The 18,548-nt window shown below is 44.7% G+C and overlaps 1 protein-coding gene across 1 annotated transcript in view; it reads left to right on the top strand.

Annotated features, from left to right (window-relative positions):
• Positions 1–8,019, top strand: part of LOC112253149 (DEAH (Asp-Glu-Ala-Asp/His) box polypeptide 57) — a 15,571-nt gene extending 7,552 nt beyond the window's left edge. The window contains exons 6-21 of the mRNA XM_042323644.1: positions 603–727; positions 837–970; positions 2,817–2,871; positions 2,977–3,188; positions 3,304–3,420; positions 3,602–3,698; positions 3,845–4,018; positions 4,262–4,462; positions 4,744–5,020; positions 5,580–5,675; positions 5,943–6,026; positions 6,127–6,264; positions 6,387–6,461; positions 6,549–6,683; positions 6,801–7,001; positions 7,190–8,019. Of these exons, the coding sequence (XP_042179578.1) occupies positions 603–727; positions 837–970; positions 2,817–2,871; positions 2,977–3,188; positions 3,304–3,420; positions 3,602–3,698; positions 3,845–4,018; positions 4,262–4,462; positions 4,744–5,020; positions 5,580–5,675; positions 5,943–6,026; positions 6,127–6,264; positions 6,387–6,461; positions 6,549–6,683; positions 6,801–7,001; positions 7,190–7,333 (2,265 nt within the window). The 3' untranslated portion in view covers positions 7,334–8,019. The remainder of the gene's footprint in view (positions 1–602; positions 728–836; positions 971–2,816; positions 2,872–2,976; positions 3,189–3,303; positions 3,421–3,601; positions 3,699–3,844; positions 4,019–4,261; positions 4,463–4,743; positions 5,021–5,579; positions 5,676–5,942; positions 6,027–6,126; positions 6,265–6,386; positions 6,462–6,548; positions 6,684–6,800; positions 7,002–7,189) is intronic.
• The last annotated feature ends 10,529 nt before the right edge of the window (positions 8,020–18,548 follow it).

Raw genomic sequence — 18,548 nt, 5'->3', positions numbered from 1 at the left:
TCTCTCTCTCATATTCCTCTCTCTCATATTCCTCTCTCTCATATTCCCCTCTCTCGCTCTCTCTCTCATATTCCCTCTCTCTCTCTCTCATATTCCCCTCTCTCGCTCTCTCATATTCCTCTCGCTCTCTCATATTCCTCGCTCTCTCTCTCATATTCCTCTCTCGCGCTCTCTCTCATATTCCTCTCTCGCGCTCTCTCTCTCATATTCCTCTCTCTCTCTCTCTCTCTCTCATATTCCTCTCTCTCTCTCTCTCTCATATTCCTCTCTCTCATATTCCTCTCTCTCTATCTCTCTCATATTCCTCTCTCTCTCTCATATTCCTCTCTCTCTCTCATATTCCTCTCGCTCTCTCTCATATTCCTCTCGCTCTCTCTCATATTCCTCTCGCTCTCTCTCTCATATTTCTCGCTCTCTCTCTCATATTCCTCTCGCTCTCATATTCCTCTCGCTCATATTCCCCTCTCGCTCATATTCCCCTCTCTCGCTCTCATATTCCTCTCTCGCTCTCTCTCTCATATTCCTCTCTCTCTCACTGTCTCTCTCATATTTCTCTCTCTCTCTTTTCCCCTCGTGTGTGTGTGTCTCTCTCTCTCCCTCAGTCTGCGGCCACCAGGCTGCTGTACTGCACCACTGGAGTTCTACTGAGGAGGCTGGAGGGGGAGGCAGACCTCACAGGGATCTCTCATGTCATAGTGGATGAGGTGCATGAGCGCACAGAGGAGAGGTGAGATATCAAACACACAGACTTGCTCATTATCGTGCTAGTAGCCTCCCCGTGCTTTTGACCACTGTCTCTTTCGCGCTCTCGCTCACCCTCCGTCCCTCTCCCTCAGTGACTTCCTCCTGTTGGTGTTGAAGGATCTGATGGTACAGCGACCAGATCTGAAGATCATCCTGATGAGTGCCACCCTCAACGCTGACCTCTTCTCCCAGTACTACAACAACTGTAACACCATCCACATACCAGGTACTGATACACACCCTCTACCCCAGCACACACCGTCCACATACCAGGTACTGATACACACCCTCTACCCCAGCACACACCGTCCACACCCTCTACCCCAGCACACACACATACCAGGTCCACATACCAGGTACTGATACACACCCCTCTACCCCAGCACACCCTCTACCCCAGCACACACCGTCCACACCAGGTACTGATACACACCCTCTACCCCACAGGTACCAGGTACTGATACACCCTCTACCCCAGCACACACCGTCCACATACCAGGTACTGACACACACCCTCTACCCCAGCACACACCGTCCACATACCAGGTACTGATACACACCCTCTACCCCAGCACACACCGTCCACATACCAGGTACTGATACACACATACCAGGTACTGATACACACCCTCTACCCCAGCACACACCGTCCACATACCAGGTACTGATACACACCCTCTACCCCAGCACACATACCCTACATACCAGGTACTGACACACCCTCTACCCCAGCACACACCCACATACCAGGTACTACACACCCTCTACCCCAGCACACACACATACCTCTGACACACACCCCTACCCCAGCACCCCAGCTACACACCGTCCACATACCAGGTACTGATACACACCCTCTACCCCAGCACACACCGTCCACAGGTACGCACCCTTGTGCGGCCCCAGTGTTGAGGATCAGCGGGGTGGAGATGTTTTTACCTACCCTCACCACCTGGGGGCGGCCCATCAGGAAGTCCAGGACCAAGTTGTACAGGGCGGGGTCAAGACCCAGGGTCTCGAGCTTGATGACGAGTTTGGAGGGTACTATGGTGTTAAATGCTGAGCTGTTGTCGATGAACAGCATTCTCACATAGGTATTCCTCTTGTCCAGATGGGTTAGGGCAGTGTGATTGCGATTGCGTCGTCTGTGGACCTATTGGGGCGGTAAGCAAATTGGAGTAGGTCTAGGGTGTCAGGTAGGGTGGAGGTGATATGGTCCTTGACTAGTCTCTCAAAGCACTTCATGATGACGGAATTGAGTGCTACGGGGCGCTAGTCATTTAGCTCCGTTTCCTTAGCTTTCTTGGGAACAGGAACAATGGTGGCCCTCTTGAAGCATGTGGGAACAGCAGACTGGGATAAGGATTGATTGAATACGTCAGTAAACACACCAGCCAGCTGGTCTGCGCATGCTCTCAGGACGCGGCTGGGGATGCCGTCTGGGCCTGCAGCCTTGCGAGGGTTAACACGTTTAACTGTTTTGTTCTCGTCGGCTGCAGTGAAGGAGTCCGCAGGTTTTGGTAGCGGTCCGTGTCAGTGGCACTGTGTTGTCCTCAAAGCGAGCAAAGAAGTTGTTTAGTTTGTCTGGGAGCAAGACATCCTGGTCCACGACGGGGCTGGTTTTCCTTTTATAGTCCGTGATTGACTGTAGACCCTGCCATATACCTCTCGTGTCTGAGCCGTTGAATTGAGATTCTACTTTGTCTCTATACTGACGCTTAGCTTGTTTGATTGCCTTACGGAGGGAATAGCTACACTGTTTGTATTTGGTCATGTTTCCGGTCACCTTGCCCTGATTAAAACCAGTGGTTCGCACTTTCAGTTTTGAGCGAATGCTGCCATCAATCCACGGTTTCTGGTTGGGGAATGTTTTAATAGACGCTGTGGGTACAACATCGCCGATGCACTTGCTAATAAACCCTCTCACTGAATCGGCGTATTCATCAATGTTGTTCGCCGCAATGCGGAAAATATCCCAGTCCACGTCTCTTAGCGTATTTAGTGCAAGGTGTATAACAAAGTGTATAGTTAGACCAGTCAGTAGTTACGTCACGATCTCTTGTGTTTCCCAGGACGCACTTTCCCTGTCGACCAGTTTTTCCTGGAAGATGCAGTTGCCAAAACCCGGTAAATATAGCACTCCCAAACCTGAAATATTGTACCATAAACACAACAAGGTGTTGTTTCTTTTCTTCAGGTTTGTTTGACCTGTACATTCTACTCTCCTCCCAGGTATGTGATTGAGGATGGCAGTCCGTTCATGCGCTCGGGCGGGGGGAAGTCCTCATCAGGCAGTAAGGGAGGCAGAGGGGGGGCCAAAGACCCCGTGGACCAGCTGGGAGACGACATGTGGTCCTTCATGAACCTCCAGAAAAAAGACTTCATTAAAGACTCCATCCCTGACCAGCAGCTCAGCCTGCAGGAACTCACTGTCCGATACAAAGGTTTCTGATCTCCCCTCTGCTAAATACACCACACTGTCTGAAATGGAACCCTATTCCCCACAGCTTCTTTGTCTGGGAGGAGAATGTTAATCAGGATGTTTTTGTTTGTTTAAAGACACCAAGAAGTCTGTCTTGAAGACCATATCTGCCATGGACCTGGATAAGATCAACATGGACCTGGTGGAGAGTGTGCTGGAGTATATTGTGGACGGGGACCATAGCTACCCTCCAGGTGAGCGAGCACTACAGACACAATTATTACTAGTAATGACAGATGGATAGATGCACAGTAAAGGTGTAGCAATATGATTTCAATTGAGTTAACATTTGATCATGAAGTTATGCAGTACCTGTGTGTTAATACTCCTGTAACAACATTAACAACACAACCTTCCCTTTCCTGCTCTGTCCAGGTGCTGTGTTGGTATTCATGCCGGGCCTGGCTGAGATTAAAACTCTTTATGAGCAGCTCCAGTCCAACAGGATGTTCAACAACCGTAACAGAGCCAGGTACGGAAATACATGGACCACTGTACTGGATGAGATTCTGATTTGTGTGTGATTGTGATGGGTTGAGGTTTTCTACCGGTGTGTTTGTGGTACAGCTGTAGATGGGTTATGTTTGTTGTGGATATAGTTGTGTGTGTGTGTCCCAGGTGTGTGGTGTACCCGCTCCACTCGTCCCTGTCTAACGAGGAGCAACAGGCTGTGTTCAAGCGTCCACCAGAGGGCGTCACCAAGATCATCATCTCCACCAACATCGCTGAGACCTCCGTTACCATCGACGACGTGGTCTACGTGGTGGACTCAGGCAAGATGAAGGAGAAGAGGTACTATAACCTCTGACCTCCAAACCCTCTGATGTCTTTGCTCAACTGGTTTCCTTTACAGTCAAATTCTGATGAGAGCACATTGGATAAGTTCAAACTCTGTTAATTGGTACAACTCGTATATTCTCTATACTAACCTTGTAAGGAGGGGACCAAGTCCTTGATAACTGTGCCTGTGAGGATGCTTATAAAACACCAGATGGTATGTGAGTGTTATTTCGCTGACTCAGTCTGTCCCCTCAGTTACGACGCCTCTAAGAGCATGGAGAGCCTGGAGGAGTCGTGGGTGTCCCGTGCCAACGCCCTGCAGAGGAGAGGGCGAGCTGGCCGCGTGGCCTCAGGGGTGTGCTTCCATCTCTTCACCAGCCACTGCTTCCAACACCAACTGGCAGAGCAGCAGCTGCCAGAGATCCAGAGAGTCCCCTTGGAGCAGCTCTGCCTCAGGTAATCAGAGCAGAACAGGATTCATGTCCCCTAACTACAGTACTGTGCCTCTCGTGGTGCTCTCAACTGACCAATTAGGTGTAATTTACTCATGTACTGGGTGCTGTCTCATGTAGATCCTTATTTAACCACTGACAGTCATTCATTTGAACCTTCCCTGCATTTTCGATGTAGGAACTCATGATGTGTTGTCACCAATGTAAACATTTTCACTTGGAGATTTCCCAACGCCCTCTTTCTCCAACTCCATCTCTGTCTTTATCCCCACTTCCACCTCTCAGGATTAAGATCCTGGATGTGTTTGCGGAGCGACCATTGGATTCTGTGTTCTCCCGGCTCATTGAGCCCCCGGCCATGGGCAGTCTGGATGCGGCCAAGCAGCGTTTGCAGGACCTGGGGGCTCTGACGGCCGACGAGAAGCTCACCCCTCTGGGCTATCACCTGGCCTGTCTGCCTGTGGACGTCCGCATTGGCAAACTCATGCTGTTTGGTGCCATCTTTCGCTGCCTGGACCCTGCCCTCACCATCGCTGCCAGCCTGGCCTTCAAATCCCCCTTTGTAAGCCACCTCTAACTACCATTTGTGGCTCTGAGCCTACCAATGGTCTTGGGAATGAGTAGAAACGTTAACTGAAAAGAAAGGAGCAATAATTAAGAATTGTCACTGTGAAGTGTGAACTCCTGTGATTCACTCTGTGAATGTTGAAAAGGGGAAAAAACATTTCAGTTTTTCACAGTCGCAAGTCTCTCTCCTGTGTTCTCACCCCTCTCCTGTGTTCTCACCCCTCTCCTGTGTTCTCACCCCTCTCCTGTGTTCTCACCCCTCTCCTGTGTTCTCACCCCTCTCCTGTGTTCTCACCCCTCTCCTGTGTTCTCACCCCTCTCCTGTGTTCTCACCCCTCTCCTGTGTTCTCACCCCTCTCCTGTGTCCTCACCCCTCTCCTGTGTCCTCACCCCTCTCCTGTGTCCTCACCCCTCTCCTGTGTCCTCACCCCTCTCCTGTGTCCTCACCCCTCTCCTGTGTCCTCACCCCTCTCCTGTGTCCTCACCCCCCTCCTGTGTCCTCTCCTGCTTCCTCCTTTCTTTCCTCTCCTGCGGTGTGTTCTTCCTGTGGCCAGGTGTCTCCTTGGGATAAGAGGGAGGAGGCCAATGAGAAGAAGCTGAATTATGCCCTGGCCAACAGTGACCATCTGGCCCTGCTGCAGGCATACAAGGTGCTGTGCTGTACATATTGGATAGACCTGAACCACTCCACTGTGTATCCTCTAACCATGTCATCCATATTGACATGCCGTAACACTCACTCAATACTGAAATGTTAGCTGAGCAGCTATGAAAAATTGCATTTGCCTTGAGAAACAGATGAACAGGTTCTGAGTGGTAATGCAATATGTAGAACCATCTAAAACACAGAGTAGCTATACATACGATTTGCAGTGGATATGTGACTGTCTAAGGTAATCTGTGTTGCCGTTGCGCAGGGCTGGTGTGGAGCAGCCAGAAACGGGAATCAGGCCGGGTTTCAGTACTGCAGAGAGAACTTCCTGTCTAGCCGGGGCTTACAGGTGAGATACTCTTCTGTGGCATCGTCTCCTGACAGGTGGCATTATTACCATGTTTTGTACAGTACTTGCAAGAGTCTGAGATGTGCTTTTTCGTGTGCAGGAGATAGCCAGTCTGAAGAGGCAGTTTACAGAGCTGCTGTCTGATATTGGCTTCGTCAAGGAGGGACTGAAGGCTAGAGTCATTGAGAGAATGGCTGCCAAAGGGACTGATGGTATAATGGAGGCTACGGGCCGTGAGGTAGGATGTTTTATTGAGAAATATATATCTAAGAAATCTCCATTATATAAATCCTGCATTGCTATATAAAATCTGTTCATAAATCATTAAGTGAATCATTTCACCCTTTAACTCTTGGACAGGCTAACCTCAACTCTGACAACATCAGGTTGATGTCTGCCATGCTCTGTGCTGCCCTATATCCCAATGTAGTACAGGTGAGCCTTCCTCCATCCAGCATGATCAACAGCTCAGTCCTTGTATAATGTGTGTACCTGAGCTAAGCCAGTGTTTCCCTGTGCTAGGTGAGGTCTCCTCATGAGAAGTTCAAGCAGACCAGTAAAGGAGCGGTGAAGATGCAGCCCAAAGCAGACGAGTTGCGCTACATGACCAAGAATGACGGCTGTGTCCACGTACACCCCTCCTCCGTCAACTACACGGTAACACACAGCCCCACGAATAAAGTACAGAGACAACCACTACTCTTTCACAGTAACTAAACCACCACACAATAGATACCATGTTAGTTTGTGTGTGCCTGTGTGTGGTCGTTTCAGGTGCGCCACTACGACAGCCCCTACCTGGTGTACCATGAGAAGGTGAAGACCAGCCGTGTGTTCATCAGAGACTGCAGCATGGTGTCGGTGTACCCGTTGGTGCTGTTTGGGGGGGGACAGGTCAACGTGGAGCTGCAGAAGGGCGCGTTCGTCATCTCCCTGGACGACGGCTGGATCCGGTTCGCCGCAGCATCGCACCAGGTCAGCCGATTGGCTATCATTCTCAGAATGACGATTTAAGATCCTGACCTGGCTACCTGGCCCCTAGTTGTAGCCTGGTCAGTTCACGTGTTCAGGGCAGGGGGAACTGGGCCATTATAATGAGTAATAAGCTCTTCGTCAATCAGCTCTGTGTTCCTGACTGCAGTATCTTCTGTGTGTGGCTGCAGGTGGCAGAGCTGGTGAAAGAGCTGCGCTGGGAGTTGGACCAGCTCCTCGAAGATAAGATCAGAAACCCCAGCATGGACCTGTGTACTTGCCCGAGAGGCTCCCGTATCATCCACATGATCGTCAAGCTCATCACCACCCAGTAAACCACCCCGTTCCCCTCCATTACACACCCAGCACTTGTCTTTAGATGAATACTTTGCTCCACCTCCCAGTCTTCCAGTACATTTGATCAAGTCTTATTGGTGGTAGCATTGCAATGATACAAGTGCTGCTGAACAAGCATACAGAAATCACTGTTTTTGCTGTCATAGGAAGTGCAATAGATTTGGCAGAGTTGATTGTTAAATTTGAACTGAATTGCTAAAAAGGTTATTTAACTGAAATGGTAATTTGCCATTGTTTGTGTATATATATATTTTGGCCACATTTCCTGTATATATGGGAAACTCAAGTTGCGTTTTATTATAGGTTGTGCCTTTCTTGCACACAACTAAAAATAGCATTTGAGTCCATATTGGATTCCCGTACTGAAAATGGTTGCACATTTATGCTTTTGTGTGTATTTAGATATAACTAATGCATGATTGACTGAAATGTGAATAAAGCTCTAAGAGCTTCTGCATTGTCTTTCTGTACATTTATATAGATAAAATGAACACACTGATGTAAAAATCATGCCATCACTATTAAAAGGGCTCATTGAAATGTAGACAATTTGGTAAAAAGCTGCCAAAGAATTTATAAACAATGTCTCATCAGCTTCAGTGACTAACTTTAGTCTGATGAATATTACAACTGAAAATAAAACAAAATAAGTTGTGTGGGTGAATTTATGTAGTCCTTTTTAGTTGTTCAATTGTTTAAGCACAATCATGTTGTATACATTGAAGTCTTCCACTTAATATCTACATTTTGCTGTATTAAAAGTTGACACATTTTTAAAGGCACAATGCAGTCAAACTTGATTTTCCCTGTGTTTTTATATATTTTCACACTGAGTTTGGAAGAACCATCTAAGACACAGCTAATTGATGGCCAAGGCTCTAACATCGCCAACCTCCGAGGCAATAGCATTGACGCCTTTTGTGCTGAATGTCAAAAAGGCGATAACTGCAGCTGTAGATAGTCAACCAAACCGTTTGAGTCAGCGATCCATTTCTGTCTCCCGGACACCATCCACTGTACATGTTGCTGCTTCAGTTCCAGACCTAAAACATGCATTTAGAGAGCCTGAGAAAGACAAGTGAGGAGTCTGCTCTAAAAGGGCTGGATGGGAGTTTCACAGATGACCAGCTTATTGATTCAATTGTGAACATTATCTACCCAAATGCCGCATTCACGTGCTAGTTGGAACTAGGAAACTGAAATGTCCAACTTGCTAACTGGTTGTAGTTATGTGTGTGCCGCTTTCAACAAATCAGCAAGTCAGAGATTCCTAGTTCTCACTAGCATATGAACTCTGCATTAAATGCATAGCAAAATCAGCTGCTGCCTCAGCCCGTCTGAAGTTAAGCTTGAAGTGGTTCTCCAAGAGTTCTGAGATTGACTCTCAATCTGAATTGTGTGTGTGTGTGTGCTGAAGTCTATGGAGCCACATAACCAGAGGAAGTCCACTCCTGAGCCAGGAAAGCTTGAGTCACATTCCTTTGTCAGTGGGAGAACGTCTCTGTGCTTTAAGTGGTGCTGGTGAGATCCCAGACCACTCTATAACCACCTGCTTGAGTGTGTGGTTAAGAAACTGTTGAAAAATGCTCCTCCAATGCCTTTCCATTCCAGAGTTAACTGAAACAATGAAGCTGCCTCTTTTAGTTAAGCTCATGAAACATGGAACTAACACTTTACATATTGCGTTTCTATATAATGCATTCGGACAGTGTTAACCCCTTGACTTTTTCCATGTTTTCTTATGTTACAGCCTTATTCTGAAATGGATTACATTTTAAAATCCTCATCAATCTACACACAATACCACAATCTCAAAGCAAAAACTTATTTTTTAAAATTCTTGTGAAAACAGATGTCTTATTTACAAAAGTATTCAGACCCTTTGCTATGAGACTTGAAATTGAGATCAGGTGCATCCTGTTTCCATTGACCATCCTTGAGATGTTTCTACAAATTGATTGGAGTCCACCTGTGGTAAATTCAATTGAATGGACATGATTTGGAAAGACTCATATCTGTCTATATTAGGTCTCACAGTTGACAGCTACGAGACAGGATTGTGTCGAGGCACATATCTAGGGAAGGACACCAAAAAAATTCTGCAGCATTGAAGGTCCCCAAGAACACACTGGCCTCCAACATTCTTAAATGGAAGAAATTTTGGAACCACCAAGACTCTTCCTAAAGGTAGCCAGCCGCAAGGCCAAATTGAGCAATCGGGGGTGAAGGGCCTTGGTCAGGGAGGTGACTAAGAACCCGATGGTCACTCTGAATGAGCTCTAGAGTTCATCTGTGGAGATGGGAGAACCTTCCAGAATGACAATCATCTCTGCAGCACTCCACCAATCAGGTCTTTATGGTAGAGTGGGCTGATGGAAGCCACTCCTCAGTAAAAGTTTGCCAAAAGGCACCTAAAGACTCTCAGACCATGAGAAACAAGATTCTCTGGTCTTAATAAACCAAGGTTAAACTCTTTGGCCTGAATGCCAAGCGTCACATCTGGAGGAAACCTGGCACCGTCCCTATGGTGAAGCATGTTGGTTAGAGCATCATGTTGTGGGGATGTTTTTCAGTGGCAGGGACTGGGAGACTAGTCAGGATTGAGGCAAAGTACAGAGAGATCCTTGATGAAAACCTGCTCAGGACCTCAGACTGGGGCGAATGTTCACCTTCCAACAGGACAACGACCCAAAGCACACAGCCAAGACAACGCAGGAGTGGCTTCAGGACAAGTCTCTGAATGTCCTTGAGTGGCCCAGCCAGAGCCCGGACTTGAGACCTGAAAATAGCTGTGCAGCAACGCTCTCCATCCAACCTGACAGAGCTTGAGAGGATCTGCAGAGAAGAATGGGATAAACTCCCCAAATAATGACGTGCCAAGCTTGTAGCGTCATACCCAAGAAGACTTGAGGCTGTAATTGCTGCCAAAGGTGCTTCAGCAAAGTACTGAGTAAAGGGTCTGAATACTTGTGAATGTGATATTTCAGGGTTTAAAAAATATATAAATTAGCTAACTTTTATTTTATTTTTTTTAATCTATTTTTGCTTTGTAATTATGGGGCATTGTGTGTAGATTTATGAGGGGAAAAACTAATTTAATCTATTCTGGAATAAGGCTGTAACGTAACAAAATTTGGAAAAAGTCAAGGGGTCTGAATACTTTCTGAAGGCACTGTATTTGTTCAGTGTACATTGGATTTGAAAAAAAAGTAATCAATGTAAATGGTTGAGGGTGAAATTTAAACTACAAGATTGTCATCATTGTAACCAATTTTCACAAACCTTGTATAAAATATGTTGAATTTGTAACTTTGAAACAACATCAGATCTTCAATGTTATATCTACTAGAAAGAAAATACTATATGCTGGGCAGCACCTCTTACTGGAGAGTTGATCTATCTACAGCACCTCCTACTGGAGAGTTGATCTATCTACAGCTATCCCTATGGTCTCCCATCCAGCATTTCAACCAAGCCCATCTTTTATATTTGTTACTGACTACTACCAATGTGCTAAAGTGAGAATGATTATTGAGAAACATCTTAACTAAATGTATTCACTGTTGCTATTGAAGTCATTCCAAAGGTTAGGTTTAACACAGCAAATAAAATGTAACCATACCCTCCCTATAAGTCACCAAACATTAGGAACCCCCCACCCCTTTTGCCCTCAGAACAGCCTCAATTCGTTGGGGCATGGACTCTACGAGGTGTCCAAAGTGTTCCACAGGGATGCTGGCCCATGTTGACTCCAATGCTTCCCACAGTTGTGTCAAGTTGGCTGGATGTCCTTTGGGTGGTGGACCATTCATGATATGCACAGGAAACTGTTGAGTGTGAAAAACCCAACAGTAGTGCAGTTCTTAATACAAACCAGTGTGCCTGGCACTTGCTACCATACTCCGTTCAAAGGCACTTAAAAATGTTGTCTTGTCCATTCAACCTCTGAATGGCACACATACACAGTCCATGTCTCAATTGTCTTGAGGCTTAAAAATCCTTCTTCAACCTGTCTCCTCCCCTTCATCTGCACTGATTGAAGTGGATTTAACAAGTGACATCAATATGAGATCATAGCTTTCACCTGGATTCACCTGGTCAGTCTGTCATGTTCTTAATGTTTTGTATATTCAGTGTATATCATCAAAAATAGTATTTAGGTCTATATAGCAGTTACAATGTCATCAACAGATGTTTCAATTCAACCCTGAATTCAACTAAACATAGACACATATAAGCCTAGCGGTTCAAGCTTTGGTTGATTTCAAATGGAATCTTCAAGTGTATCAATATATTGATTCAAGTCTCCATCTCAACCAAAATAATCCAAGTTAAAGAATAGGACTAAATCAAATCAAAGTTTATTTAAAGTGCGTTTAAAGTTTGATTAGGTTTTGTCCAATTCTTTAACTTGTATTTTTGGTTGAGATGGAGATGTGAATCTAGCATATCAATTATAAATTTGTAGACAAACTGGAATTTGTTGACAACTGAGCACAATGCAATATCACTTTTGCAAAACAGCCAATAGCCTATTAACTTATCGACAAGTTCACAAATGATATGTTGGATTCGTGTCCAACTAAACCAAATATAAAAACTCAAGAATAGGATTAACGTAATTTAATATTGGTTAATAGATGTTGATATTTGGTTGCGTTGTCAACCAAACACAATTCAATAATATTTTTGTAATAACGTAAATAGCTGACAGTTAAGGCTATCTTATAAACTAATGTAACAGTAGTTATTCACTTCCACGGCCACATTTTGAGGTTAGCCTCCTGTAACTATAAATGTCTTCTTATGTAATCATGTTCAAGATAGCATGCAAAGGTCACAGGTCTGTGGAGAGCTTCACAATTGCTCTAATAATCTGCTCAGAATCTCCAACAGCATGCAGCATGCAGCACCATGTACTCTTAATGTAATCTTAACTCCAATCCAGGTCATTTGGTTGTGCTATTAGATGAAGCACAATGACTACATATTAAGTTTTAAGTTCCTCGGCGTACACATCACGGACAAACTGAAATGGTCCACCCACACAGACAGCGTGGTGAAGAAGGAGCAGCAGGGCCTCTTCAACCTCAGGAGGCTGAAGAAATTCGACGTGTCACCAAAAGCACTCACAAACTTTTACAGATGCACAATCAAGAGCATCCTGTCGGGCTGTATCACAGCCTGGTACGGCAACTGCTCCGCCCACAACCATAAGGCTCTCCAGAGGGTAGTGAGGTCTGCACAACGCATCACCGGGGGCAAACTACCTGCCCTCCAGGACACCTACACCACCCAATGTCACAGGAAGGACAAAAAGATCATCAAGGACAACAACCACCCGAGCCACTGCCTGTTCACCCCGCTATCATCCAGAAGGCGAGGTCAGTACAGGTGCATCAAAGCAGGGACCAAGAGACTGAAAAACAGCTTCTATCTCAAGGCCATCAGACTTAAACAGCCACCACTAACATTGAGGGCTGCTACCAACATACTGATATTATAATTATTATACTGATATTACTGCATTGTCGGAACTAGAAGCACAAGCATTTTGCTACACTCGCATTAATATCTGCTAACCATGTGTATGTGACAAATTAAATTTGAATTTGATTTGATTTGAAGTGTTAATGTTCAAAATATCTGACATTGTATTCCCATTTAAACTTTGTTGTGCATTTAAATGGTTAAAAGCACAGTGATAACACATTTAGAAGAGAACTAATCCAAAAATCTGATAGTTTTCCCATTGGAATTTGTTTGTGCTTTTAGATGGTTGAAAGCATAGTGATAACACATTGGGAATTCAACACACTTCTGGCTGTCTTTTTGAGTGGGGTGAAAAAAGCTTGACATTTCATTCATCAACCAAATATTACCCACATTTCCACGTTGAAATGACATGGTGTGCCCAGAGTGTTGCCACTGTCCCCAATGACAACACTGGGGTTTGTGACATCCAAGAGACACCAAAGCCAAAGCTGTCCATAGTTGACACCCTTTTCTGCACAGAAGTCAAAGCTGACCAGCCACAACCAACTTTCTGTCCCATGGCATCGATGAAATGTTTTTGTATTTATTTATTTATTTTACCTTTATTTAACCAGGTAGGCAAGTTGAGAACAAGTTCTCATTTACAATTGCGACCTGGCCAAGATAAAGCAAAGCAGTTTGACGGATACAACGACACAGAGTTACACATGGAGTAAAACAAACATACAGTCAATAATACAGTATAAACAAGTCTATATACAATGTGAGCAAATGAGGTGAGAAGGGAGGTAAAGGCAAAAAAGGCCATGGTGGCAAAGTAAATACAATATAGCAAGTAAAACACTGGAATGGTAGTTTTGCAATGGAAGAATGTGCAAAGTAGAAATAAAAATAATTGGGTGCAAAGGAGCAAAATGAATTAATTAATTAAATACAGTTGGGAAAGAGGTAGTTGTTTGGGCTAAATTATAGGTGGGCTATGTACAGGTGCAGTAATCTGTGAGCTGCTCTGACAACTGGTGCTTAAAGCTAGTGAGGGAGATAAGTGTTTCCAGTTTCAGAGATTTTTGTAGTTCATTCCAGTCATTGGCAGCAGAGAACTGGAAGGAGAGGCGGCCAAAGAAAGAATTGGTTTTGGGGGTGACTAGAGAGATATACTTGTGGGAGCGTGTGCTACAGGTGGGAGATGCTATGGTGACCAGTGAGCTGAGATAAGGGGGGACTTTACCTAGCAGGGTCTTGTAGATGACATGGAGCCAGTGGGTTTGGCGACGAGTATGAAGCGAGGGCCAGCCAACGAGAGCGTACAGGTCGCAATGGTGGGTAGTATATGGGGCTTTGGTGACAAAACGGATTGCACTGTGATAGACTGCATCCAATTTGTTGAGTAGGGTATTGGAGGCTATTTTGTAAATGACATCGCCAAAGTCGAGGATTGGTAGGATGGTCAGTTTTACAAGGGTATGTTTGGCAGCATGAGTGAAGGATGCTTTGTTGCGAAATAGGAAGCCAATTCTAGATTTAACTTTGGATTGGAGATGTTTGATATGGGTCTGGAAGGAGAGTTTACAGTCTAACCAGACACCTAAGTATTTGTAGTTGTCCACGTATTCTAAGTCAGAGCCGTCCAGAGTAGTGATGTTGGACAGGCGGGTAGGTGCAGGTAGCGATCGGTTGAAGAGCATGCATTTAGTTTTACTTGTATTTAAGAGCAATTGGAGGCCACGGAAGGAGAGTTGTATGGCATTGAAGCTTGCCTGGAGGGTTGTTAACACAGTGTCCAAAGAAGGGCCAGAAGTATACAGAATGGTGTCGTCTGCGTAGAGGTGGATCAGAGACTCACCAGCAGCAAGAGCGACCTCATTGATGTATACAGAGAAGAGAGTCGGTCCAAGAATTGAACCCTGTGGCACCCCCATAGAGACTGCCAGAGGTCCGGACAGCAGACCCTCCGATTTAACACACTGAACTCTATCAGAGAAGTAGTTGGTGAACCAGGCGAGGCAATGATTTGAGAAACCAAGGCTGTCGAGTCTGCCGATGAGGATGTGGTGATTGACAGAGTCGAAAGCCTTGGCCAGATCAATGAATACGGCTGCACAGTAATGTTTCTTATCGATGGCGGTTAAGATATCGTTTAGGACCTTGAGCGTGGCTGAGGTGCACCCATGACCAAATGGAGGACAAACCACATGAGCTCCTCTGTGTTCAAACAAGTATACAGTTTAATATTCACAACCATTTACAATTCAATCAGCTTTTTATATGATTAAGATCATTTCAAGGCCAGTATAATCAAATTATTAAACGCAACAAAATATTTTTGCGGTTTTACGTGAGCGTAGCTCTTTCTTACAAACCAGATGTGGACACGGCTGTGGATCCCCTCACAATGAGTGAGTATTCCGGAAGAAATGTGCTTAGGGTGTGTATTGATTACGCCAATTCTGTTGCAAAATGTTTTGTCTGTTACAAAACATTTAACAACAGAAACCGTTTACTACAAATGCAAATGGTAAAAGATTTTCAATGAATAAGAGAGATTTTATTGGACAAATTCAGGTAGGTCCCTCCCTGTTTCGTTCCTATTGCTCTGTTTGCTTCCGTTTGGTTCTTAAATGGTAAACGGTTTCCGTTGTGAGGCGTAATAAATACACCCCAGGAGGGAGATGTGCAAAAAGATGTTTCAGTCAGACAGTATAGTGAAGATGGATCTCCAGGCAAGTCCAGATGACATAAATGTACTAACACACCACATGATGTATTAAAAACACTTTATTTTTGTACTTATTAGGCAAACATCAGAAGTCTCGTAAGAGGGGTATGCGTCACCTGCGGCTGTGTGGCCTCCAGACAGGAGAAAGAGGAAGAGGAGAAGAATCCCACCATTTCCCGTCCTTTAAACATTTTTTTCCCTATTAATTCTATTTTTGCTGTTGATTTTTTATGAATCATGAATCAATCATTTATTCTATTAATAGTTTTTTGAAATTATTTTAAAAAATAAATTCTTGCATTCCAAAGTTTGTCTTTGAGTTGTCATTTTCCTAAAAATATAAGAGGTTACTAGAGCTCAGATATGAGCATGTGCACTCCATGACATCTGCTCATTGGACATGAAAACAGAATGTGAACTTGATCGCCCATGGCAACAACCCCATGGGGTTGTTCTGTCATGAACACATCCTATCAACAGATGGCGCCATTGACCTAAACTCTGTGGTAGCTGAACTGTACTACTGGAGCATTTAGTTATTTGTTCACAAGTGAATGCATTTCCATTGAAATAAATATTATGACCAAAACATGCAAAAACATGTTTTTCCCCATGGTAATGTAAAATCGCTTCAACATACACTGTAAGAGATCTGTGTACTGATGAATGAATCCTTCATGCTGTAATAACCTTTCCCCTGACAGTCCATTCAAAACCACACATAGTCTAGACTTCAACCTCTGGGGAACATGTGTTTTAATGAAGGCACATATTTTGATAATGGAACTGTTGGCAGTCCTGTATGTATGAAGTTATTTGAAATAAGCTTACTGCTATGTATCAGATACCTATATGAAAGAGACTCTGCAGTCTTCTGAGTGCACACCAGATTCCTATGCTGCCTGTGTTTTCTAAAGGGCACTCATTTTTCTGTCATATAGTTCCATTGCCAGAGGCTCTAATTGGTTTCTCTGAAGCGGTGATTCAGACTCCTTTTTCCCTGTTGATAAGTATAGCTGAATCACAAAACATTAGTATTCTCCATCCATGTGATGAAGTGAAAATGAAGGTGTCCCTGCTCCCCTGAGTCTGCCAGTGAGTGGTGGATTAGCAGGCTGCATCATGGCAGGGGCTGCAGCTCAGACTCTGAGACTGTGATTCAGCTGATAGCTCCATTTAAAAAAATAGTTTTCTCTTTGATGGTTCGCATACAGATATCTGTAGTTACAGACACACATCCGACAGAGAAAGGCAGACACACAGACAGACACACAGACACACACCAGACTTATTATGATAGCTATGATTGTGCCTTCCCGGATTTTACGCTCAGGCTAAAATGTTTATTCTATTCTACTGAGCTATTTACTTGATGGTCATATTCTTATCTTGCATTATTTCGTAGTGTTGTTGCATTGTCCAGAAGGAAAAGGACTGTGTATAGTGTACCATGCGTATCCCGTGTAGCTCATTTGGATAAAGTGTGGCACTTGCGTAGCTAAGGGCGTGGGTTCAATTCCCACAGGGGACCTGTATGAAAATGTATGTACATGTATCCAGTACATGTAATAAACGAAAGTTGAATTTGAAACACACACCGTTCTTTGATGGGAGAATGTAGGTTATCAGCACAGTGCCTAGAGAATCATTGGATTTGTCATACTTGTAAATGACCATCAGTTAGTAGCTGGTGTTCAATAAGAGACAGTGCTCTATCTGACAGTCTGATGCTTAGGCTCAGACATAAGTCTTCCCTCGCTCTCTGACTGTAGGTTGTTTTTCTCTTTCCCAGTCTCAGGAAGAAGGCTGTCTGAGAGGAGTTTGGTCTGTTTGAGTGGTTTGCTACCTGTTTCAAATAATGATTATCTTAATTGAACCCATTTGGACTCTCCATCACAACACCACTGCTGCTGAGAGGAAGGGAGTAGAGGTTTAACACCACTTACCCTGCTCCACTCTCAGAATGTCTCCATGTGCTGTTGAATGGTAGAAATGCACATGTCTGTTTTGTCACGTGGGCAGGAAAAAAGGCCCTCAGGCATGACATCTGATTCTCCATTAAAGTGGATGTCGAGATGTCAAAACCCATTGTTGTTCACGGCACTTCAACACCCTGTCTGTTTGTCTATGTAAATGTATTGTGGAGAGATGTCTGAAGGCATGGCGGAGCGACAGGGAAAGTAGATCAAGCAGATGCAGCGGACCATGGGATTAGATCCTGCGAGAGCACAGCTGCCTAAAACATGTGCTGCCATAATGGCCATCAGAAAAGAGCATCTGGGGCTCACCCCAGCAGACGCACATGCAGGCGCACACACACACATACACGCACACACTAAAAACGACTGATGAGGTCATTTACAGGAACAGTTAACTTGGTAAGCAGATTAAATCAAATCCAACTTTACTTGTCACATGCGCTGAATACAAGAAGTGTAGACCTTACAGTGAAATACTTACTTACAAGCCCTTAACCAACAGTGCAGTTCAAGAAGAGTTAAGAAAATATATACCAAATAAACTAAAGTAAAAAATCTAAAATAATAAAAAGTAACACAATTGAGCTAATTTGTACATGTAGGTAGGGATGAAGTGACTATGCATAGAGAATAAACAGTGAGTAGCAGCAGTGTACAACACAAATGGAGGGAGGGGGGGTCAATGTAATAGTCCGGTGGCCATTTGATTAATTGTTCAGCAGCTTATGGCTTGGGGTAGAAGCTGTTAAGGAGCCTTTTGGTCCTAGACTTGGCTCTCCAGTACCACTTGCCGTGTGGTAGCAGAGACAACAGTCTATGACTTGGGTGACTGCAGTCTCTGACAATTTTATGGGCTTTCCTCTGACACCGCCTATTATATAGGTCCTGGATTGCAGGAAGTTTGGCCCCAGTGATGTACTGGGCCGTACGCACTATGCTCTATTGCGCTTTACGGTCAGTTGCCGAGAAGTTGCCATACCAGGCGGTGATGCAACCGGTCAG

The sequence above is a fragment of the Oncorhynchus tshawytscha genome, linkage group LG06 (genome assembly GCF_018296145.1).
Source record: "Oncorhynchus tshawytscha isolate Ot180627B linkage group LG06, Otsh_v2.0, whole genome shotgun sequence".
Taxonomy (NCBI): Eukaryota; Metazoa; Chordata; class Actinopteri; order Salmoniformes; family Salmonidae; genus Oncorhynchus; species Oncorhynchus tshawytscha.
This window is presented reverse-complemented; position numbering and strand designations above follow the sequence as displayed.